Below are 9206 nucleotides of genomic sequence, written 5' to 3'. Positions count from 1 at the left end.
ACGCATCCGTCAGCCGTTGTAGCGTGCAATCTTGTCACTTTTGTTTTTTCCACTTGCCAGTTCTCAGTTCTGCGTGTTGTCACTTGTTGACTTCGTGATAATTATACTCGTATCTATCGTACTGGGGAAAGACATTGTGGATAGTACGATTATTTCTGTGAACAGTACGTAAGGGAAAATTGAATGAGTATTATTTGAAGCTCCCCTTGACGTCTTCTGGTGATTAACCCACCTGCCAGATAGTGAGTTCTTGCCCAGATTGTCCGTCTTTGCAGTGAACAGCGCCATGTCGCTCGTGCAGAGACCCAGCCAGGCGCTGAGTTTGAGTGAGACACAGTTGGGGCAGCTGTCGTTATCCGACACGAAGCTGCCGTGCAGACCTCGTCCCCAGGCTGTTGGCCGTAGTTCTCTGGGCAACATGCACACGTCGTCGGACTCGGGGGAACGGCAGGATAACGCCGTGGCGCGACGGGTCGCGGGTGGATTCGCGCTTCCACAGGTATTCCAACGTTATCGCGCTCTGGCTAATCGCTAACAAATCGCAATTAATTGATGGGTCTGGCGATAGTCTTGTAATTGTTGCTGGCATGTGTCAGCCAGTAATTTTTATTATTTCTTGCATACTTGCACTGGAAGAATTACTCACTTTCTTATTTACATGTAGGTTCGAAATCGCATCATTATTCGCATATTACAATTATTGTGATTGCGATTTGTGAGTACAATAATAATAAATTTGGCTGGCGTTTTTTGGGTATGGAACAGAACTTTTTAATTTTAATTTCAGGCCTAGAGGCGGTTTTATAAATTAATTTCTTAACAATTTCTTTAAAGAATTTTTGCAAGTACATAACGAAAATAAAACAATCTCCTGAAATCAGCAAGAAGGAACAGTTGTCAGCTCGTAACTATGGATTTATTTTATCATTAGAATTTTATTAGGATTTTTTAATGGCGCGCGAGACTCGAGAGAGAACGCACTGGCGTCTATTGTATAGTAATAAATCTTTCTAAATGATCATAAAATTAAATACGGGGTAATAGTTATAAAATGCAGCAACACTTTTATATTAATTATCTACGAGTATAAGTTGAATAACAATTTTATTTGAAATTTAATTACAAATTTAGTTGTAAAATTCTAATAAAAACTCAGTCATAAAACCTAGTTATTGATGAGTAAATTGATTAAATAACTGAATAATTTTATTTGATATCGCGAATGTTGTGGGCAGGCTGGGAGTGCAGCGGAGAGTGTGGTGGCGGCCTTCCTGGGTGCCCATCAACGCGTGCTGCAGAAGGTGGGGATCCTGCCGAACGCGCAGCAGCTGTTGGCCGTCTGCGAGGCGTACCGCGCGGACGTCTTCGCCCTGCTGGACAAGAAGTTCCTCCCCAATGTGCCGGCGCTGTGGACCAGTGCGGCGATGCGCTACGCAGCGCCGCCGCTCGCTCCTGCAATCACCGCTCCCGATTCCTCCCTGGTAAGTCCCGCTTTTTCCGCTTCTGCTGGCTTACCAATAATGCCACCATAGTGCCATATTCCTCAACAACTGACAGACGCATCACTGCGTAGGATAAAATCTGTATTGTGTTAATAATTTTTTTTTCCGGTAAGTATTACCAGTTTTTCGTAATGAGCATCTAAAGTAAGTTTGGAAAAATGTTGGGTTATTATGGTAAAATTTTTTTCGTGTCAACAAATGTCAACACAAAACGTTATTTTCTTCAGTCAGAACCGACTTCATATCATTATCGTGTTTCTGTAAAGAAACCGAAACAGAAGATAACCTATACTTTTTCCTGCTACTTTCAGAGTACCGTGATAATTTTGCTACCGAATCTTGTGTTTTGATCAGCAAAATACAGTTATTCAGCTGTAAAGAGCGTTTGTAAAAAAAGTTTCTTATGTCTTATGCTTCGCATCTTCGGTACGCCCTGAGCGGAAGTATTACGTATTCTGACATCATTGCGGTAAAGGTTAACTTTGGGATCTGTCGATATTATTTTCAGCTGTTTTTTTATCAATTTTGGTCTTCTTATTGTCGGCTAATATGATCTGAAAAGGCACATTTCCTCGCTATTTTGGCACTTTTGCTTTCGTATTTACTGGAAAACGTTTGAAAAGCGAGTCTATAACTGCCTAAGTAACGCTACACTCACTTGGACAGCACGGGTTAGTATTTTATTTATTTTATTGCTGTACTCGTATTTGGATTTCTTGGTGATCGTGGCCGGACGTCTTTCCAGGCTGCGATTATGCTGATCGTTTTTATATGTACATCAGACAAAGTTTGTTTGCTCTTTGGCCGGTGATCTGAAGTGCGGTGTTGCATCGCCTGATGACTGACCTTCTGCAGGTGGCCATGCACCAGTTGTTGGGAAGCGTTAACAGCCTGATCGTGCAGGAAAAGTAAGTTTCCACTTTTCACTTATCGATTTCCGGTTTTCTTCTTTTTTTTCGGTTGCTTTGCAGAAGGTACAGTGTGGTACACGTTTCAAACATCTCGTCACTGCCTATGTGGCGCGCTTGTTGCGTTCGCCGATCACTGATCATCTGGTCTCGAGTTTTCCAATTTTCAGTTAATTTCTCTGACAATTATTAATGGTCTGTAGATAATGCAATGAATTTCATGCGTCAAAGTTTCCTTCACTTTTTACTGGGATTATTAAGTAAAAGAAGAAACCGTAACCTTACTTTGCGATTGCTTTATTTGGCTGGTTCCTTTGAAAACGGCTCGGTTTGGATACTTAGAAATTCATTAAACAGATGACAATGTCATGGATAAGATGCAATCTTTTACCGGCAGAGAATTACTGTAGAACAAAACTTGGATTACTGTACAATAATGTAGGACTAAATGGTCGCATACCCAGCATGCCCCATACCCAGCATTCTGTACGCAGGCGGTGCAGTGCACTTGTACGAAACGGATATTTTGAACTTAGTCGTGCAGTGCACTGCGCTGCATGCGTACTGAATGTGGAGATGTTGGGTATGCGACCATTTCGTCCTAAGCTGTATTTGTTCGCGTTTCATGATGGGAATTCGGGGTGATTATTTAAACACATCTTTTCTCTAAACTGTAGACTTCTCCGCTCCATGGTATTTTAAGCAGCTTCGACCTTTTTTCTTAATCCATTAGTTAATTTGCTAAACGGTTCTTGTATGTTGGGAATAAGTCTTAAGGCTTAACTAACACTGCTTTCGACTTACTCTGTATTATTCTGAAACGGGAAAACATTGAGCTTAATAAATATTGAATATATTCAAGCAATACGAAAAGATGGCAGTAAAACAAGGCGCATGAGAAACGGCGAATAAGGTGATTTCTTGAAAATATGTCCTTGAAACAGATGCTGTTACTTTAGTCATTGAATGGTTTTCAGGCACCGGGAGTACTTGGAGGGCTTGAACGTGGAATCACTGCTGCGGAACACGCGCGCCATCATGGACGAGTACGCTTTGGATCATCCTTACTTCAACTACGACTGGCTGGTGGAGTGGCTGAAAGTGCTGCGCGTGCTCTTCCCGAAGTGGGCGGGCTACGTCGTGCTGGAGTTGGTGGGGGACTTTGAGGGCGTGGAGCTGGACTACGGGGCCGTGCTGACGGGGGACTCCAGTCCGAAGGTGCTGCTGATCGTCAAGGGCTTCCTGGGCCGCTGGCCGGGCTACGAGCGCGCGGGGGAGTTCCGGCAGGAGTGGGACCTGTGGACCATGTCGCAGCAGATGCGCCGCAACGGCGTCGCCGCTTTCCCCGAGCGCATGTTCTGGCTGTGCTTCCGCGGAGTGCACTGTGGGTGTGGCTGGCAGGAGGGCGCCGTGTTCCCGAAGCGCGTCTGGCCCGATGACGCCGACATCTACCACGACATCCGCCACGATGAATCGGTCCGAACGCTGTGCCGCTTTGCGCAGTCGGTGGTGGAGCGCATGATACGTGGCCAATGGGTCATCAATCGCGCTGTCCTCGATAAGTAATGAGACGGAGGTTTTCGCCTGTGGTTGTTTCTTTATTGCTGTAGTTTAACGGAAAATATTTCGCATTAACCTCACTGTTTTGTAGTGCTCCCATGTTTTGTAGTGCTTTAGTTTTACGGAAAGTATTTCGCAATATTTCTTCGTTTTGTAGTGCTCCCATGTTTTGTAGTGCTTTAGTTTTACGGAAAGTATTTCGCAATATTTCTTCGTTTTGTAGTGCTCCCATGTTTTGTAGTGCTTTAGTTTTACGGAAAGTATTTCGCAATATTTCTTCGTTTTGTAGTGCTCCCATGTTTTGTAGTGCTTTAGTTTTACGGAAAGTATTTCGCAATATTTCGCAGTTTTCTAGTGCTCCCAAGTCCTGACAGTTTCTGTTTTGTATGCTCCCAGCGTTCATGTTTTTGCATAAGATAACCACCCAGTTTACGAGTGACTCGAGTGTTTGTCTGCTCACTGAATAAATCGAACTTATGACTAGTTAGCCCGGGTGATATGATGACTAGTGTTTCTTTCAGTGTATGATATCATGACTACTTATGACTAGTGTTTCCTTCAGCTGTTGTTCCTGTGACCCTTTCCGTAGACTTGAATGTTGAACCGGAACTCTAAAGGCCCTGCTGGTTTTGAATTGGACATCACCCAACCAATGTCTCAAGAGGATGAGTGAAATTTTAAGTTCTGATATTAAATAAATCGCCTTGTACAAGTGTCTCGTCTCAGCCTTTATTGTCCTGTGGTTGGTCCAATTCAAGATGGTCAATACATGTAGTTAACAATTTTATGAAAGTAATCAAACAAAGTGCTACGTAATTGACAACAAGGCAACATTTTGGCGCCGCAAAAAGGGCAAGCCGACCTGCACATCACAAAGGGGCCCAAAAAAAGAATGAAGTACTGTATTAATCAAGGTAACTTCGATCAATTCGATGTTCTGGTAGACATGTCACATAACATACAAGTTTATGGAGAGAACTAATCTGTTTGTGACTTTGTGTGTGGTAGAGCACTAAGAGCAGGTTGTTATTCCATGGCGGTTGACCGCGTTGCACAGGCACGGTCGCGGATCATATTTTACGTCCTTTATTTTCGCAGAACGCTTTCTCACCTTGACGCTGAACGCTTCCAGGTGGAAGATTGCTGACTATTTTGACGCGATGGAAACGGGTATACGTTACACCCAAATGCGCTGAGATTAAAAACCAACACATAGCGCTTTCCATCCTCAACAACGACGGGAGGGTGGTCGTCGGCAGATTAAACACAACTGTAGTTACTGTACAGCAGATAAAACTGTTGAAAGTAAACGCTGTGTTTGATTATGCAGAAGTTTTGGCGTTGATCAGTAAAACAACCTTTATTTTGAATAAGTAACAGCAGAAGAACAGAATCCCACTAAGACAGTTTGTACTACATAGTTAATTTACAGTCGTGGTGTCCGGTAGTAACCGTTATAGTTACCCCCTGTGAGGAGAAGTGGCCTCCCCGCACACCCGCACCAGTGCGGGTGCTAAGTTGTTTTACTGCATTTTGATGGTATTTTTCTCCATTTACGTACCAGATCTTCAATCTGGTAGATTATTCAGCTGCTAGCCATCGTCGTCTGAGTAACCTGCTGTCCTTTTGGCCCCGCAGCATTCTGCTGCGGGAGCTTCTGTAGTGTTATATGAAGGGGACATAAAAGCATGCAGGTGTTTGTCGAGTGTTTTGTGAAAAAGCGAACTTTCGGTCAGCACATTGTCGTGGAGCGAAACGGAGATTAGTAAATTGACGTGCTACCCAAGTGACGATTGTAGCCGTATCACCGCAGCACAGACGGGACGTACTAGAAGCGATCACGAATTGCCTTTTGAATGTTGCTGCAAACTTGCACCAGCCAAGTTACTAAGAACCGCAAGAGCCACATCAATCAAATCAAGCAGGAGCTCGACATCATTTCTCCGGATCACCCAGACTAATTATGGTTGGTTTATTCAGCGAGCAGACAAATCCTCGAGTCACTGGTAAATCGGATTGTTATAATTATTATAAAGAAAATAAAAACTAGGGAACATACAAAAAACAGCAACCGTCAGGATTTCGGACACTACAAAAAAGTGAAGAATACTGCGAAATACGCTCGAAATAGGAGCGAAAATCATTATTTATCTCCAGCCGAATGGAGCACAGCGCGACTGGGGACGCATTGGACACGCATCAGGCGCTCCACCACCGACTGCACAAAGCGGCACAAAGTTCTGACCGAATCCTCGTGGCGGATGTCGTGGTAGATGTCCGCGTCCTCGGGCCAGACGCGCTTCGGGAACACGGCCCCCTCCTGCCACGTGTGAAATCGTTTTGCGCGCGCAACATCCGGTTGAAAATTTATGGGCGAACCAGAATTCCAAAAAGTTTAAATGCATTAACGTGTAGGAAAGGTCTCATTATGGACTGATCTCCTTGACCATGAAGATAGTTCTTATACCATCCGATGTTCTGCCATGTTTTTCAAATTTCAAAAGGAATTTTAAAATTCGGAAAAACTCGTGGAAGTGTGGATCGATGTAAGAACGATATTCGCGTTTATGTGAATTTACTTGTAAAATTTGAAGGAGATCAGTCCATAATGAGACTTTTGGTACGGCCCTTTATGGTACACCTGAATGCATAAAAACCTTCTGAAATTTTGTAACCCAGATCATTCCGCAAATGCTCTGGCTACAAAATATCATAAAGTAATGCAAAAAATCCTTTGAAAATGCGCGATAGCGGAAGTTCCCGTGGATGTACACTTATTCGGTGCTAAGTACCGGGTCAAATCCCTTAACGACTTTATAGAATCTGTTTTAACGAGGTCGATATGTCATTAAGAAGTGTATACGCAAAATTACCAAAATATGCGGTCTTGTTACAAGACCGCAGCAGAGCTGCCAAGAAAAACAACATCGGGTACTGTAGCCGCTAGACCAACTTGCACCACAGAGTCAGGTGTACGGAAAAAGACACAACGTATACACATACGCTGTTCGATTAAAAATTTTATTTCTACTGCATTATTGATTTTTAAACGGTTCCATGGATATTAACATCAAAATTTATGATCTTTATTCCACCTATTTATTTGTGTTTTGGTTGCAAGTACTGTGATAAGCTATTCTGTCATAGCTCTAACATATTGTAATGGGCAGAAAGCAGCGTTCTTATACGGACGACGAGATAAGAGCTTTTCTTAACGGGTCTGCTGTCGCTGGTGTGAGTGAACGCAGTTACGCGAAAGGAATTGGTACTCCATGGCGCACTTTCATGTTCTGGAAAAGGTACAATTTTGAATTTATGATAACCTTCTTGCCCCAAAATACTGGAAAGGAAAGCCAGTATAATTGCAGCAGCAGGCTAAAGAAGAACGAGCCACTACGTAAGCACAAACACAAGCGGAAACCAGACCACCTGGACGTCGAAGATGCCCTGTATGAATTTCTCTTGGGCGAGCGAAAGAAAGGGCTCATCGTAACGCGTCAAGAATTGAAAACCAGAGCTCTGGAATTAGCACAGGCGAAAGGAGCTCCGACGTTTAAAGCTTCAGACTGTTGGCTGACCTGTTTCATAAAGAGGAAGTGCTTACGATATCGCGTCCCAACGCGCCATGCTTGAAAATCAACATTTACGGAGCAGGACCTGGTAATCTAAAATTCAGTTACATCCCATTAATTATTTAGAGCTCTGACGATCGTTTTAATAACAGGAGGAAGAACTGGAATACTTTTTACGCCTGTACAATTCGATTGTTTTGGACGGTACTCCCACAGACCGTGTCTTCAATTTCGACCAAACGATGATCCGCCTGGTATCACCGAAACCGAAGACACTTTCTCCCATAGGAGTCAAAGAAGTAAATTTTTAAACATTTTTGCTTGATTTTATAGGCAACGGAAGAAGAATGCTGCGAATGTTTAGAGCTCTGATAGTTTTGTTAATGAATAACTGCTGTTGTTTGTTGTGGTTTTTGGGGTGCCCCGGGCGGGGGTGGGGGAGTAAAGCTTTCCCCATGTCAGCTGACAATAAATGGCTTTACAGGTAATTGTCAAACAACCTCCCGGCGAGAAGGAAGGCATCACTGTTTCTCTTACGATCCGTGCTGATGGTGGCAAGTATCCTGCGGTGGTTGTGCTTAAGGGGGGAAGAACGGAAAGTTATCGGACGCGATAATGTCAAAGCTGAAAATTCCACCAAATATTTTCGTTGAGAGCTCGTACACTACGTGGTGGACGGAGCAGATGGATCATGATTGGATACGATACACTTTTCCCGAGGAATCGCAAAAGCGGGTTTTGGTAAGAGACCAGGCACCTGTCCGCATGAAAACGCCATCGGAGCTCCTACTTCGCGAACGCAACGTCGAGCAGATATTCGTGCCTGCGGGCCGTACAGGGGACTATCAACCGCTGGACGTGAGCGTGAACAAGTCGTTGAAGGCATTCTTCCGAAGTGAATACCAGGCATGGCGCGCAGCGCACCATGATGTGACAAAATCAGGGTATCTCAAAAAGCCAGGGCGCCAGGACTTTCTGGATATGATATCGCGAGCTTGGCAGAAGGTGACGCCAGATGTTGTTCGAAAGTCTTTTTTTGCTGCTCAGGTGTTACAGAATAATGAGCTAGAAGTTGACTGTGAGAGCTCTGACGAATATAAGGAAAATTTGTTAGATGAAAGTGATTCTGAAATGGAGATTAGTTTTTTTAGTGATAGCATTTTAGAAAGCGACAATACCTGTGAGATGAAAAACGGTTTACCAGAATAAATATAATAATTCAAAAAATAAAACTGAAATGTGATAATGTGCGCTGCCCGGTGGCGGAAAGCGCCGTGCTCGATACCCGGCAGGGTGTAAACAGCGGCCGGATCTGAACGTGGTGCAAGTTGGTCTAGCGGCTACAGTACAAATCATTCCCGATCAGCCAATCTATGAGCGTCGAACAGTACTCAGCACCCAAGTTGAGCGTCGAACAGTACACAGTGTGACGATGATGTCTGTGTTGACGAGCGAGCGCAGCACCAATAAATACAATTTTCAGGCAGACAACAAACTGAACAAAGCATAACACGCAGAACTGGAAAGTGGAAAACACAAACAACTGTGTTTTCCACTTTTGTCGATAGAGATTCAGCGGGGTAACGCGGCGTCAGTGCTTGGCACGATGGAAGGGCTGGATAAATTAAATGAGATTTTCTTGCTGTAGTTTGCATGTTTCTTTC

General features: G+C 43.9%; 1 protein-coding gene across 1 annotated transcript; it reads left to right on the top strand.

Moving 5' to 3' along the window:
- The first annotated feature begins 33 nt into the window (after nucleotides 1–33).
- On the top strand, nucleotides 34–4610 carry LOC129582977 (uncharacterized). Its single transcript, XM_055474620.1, has 6 exons — nucleotides 34–164; nucleotides 276–499; nucleotides 1236–1481; nucleotides 2358–2410; nucleotides 3388–3972; nucleotides 4533–4610. Coding segments are annotated over exons 1-6 (1149 nt in total). The 5' UTR covers nucleotides 34–163; the 3' UTR covers nucleotides 4573–4610.
- The last annotated feature ends 4596 nt before the right edge of the window (nucleotides 4611–9206 follow it).

This window comes from Paramacrobiotus metropolitanus, unplaced genomic scaffold (assembly GCF_019649055.1).
Source record: "Paramacrobiotus metropolitanus isolate TYO unplaced genomic scaffold, Prichtersi_v1.0 Parri_scaffold0000009, whole genome shotgun sequence".
Lineage (NCBI taxonomy): Eukaryota > Metazoa > Tardigrada > Eutardigrada > Parachela > Macrobiotidae > Paramacrobiotus > Paramacrobiotus metropolitanus.
The sequence above is the reverse complement of the archived record's forward strand: the minus strand, read 5'-3'. Positions and strand labels throughout refer to the sequence as shown.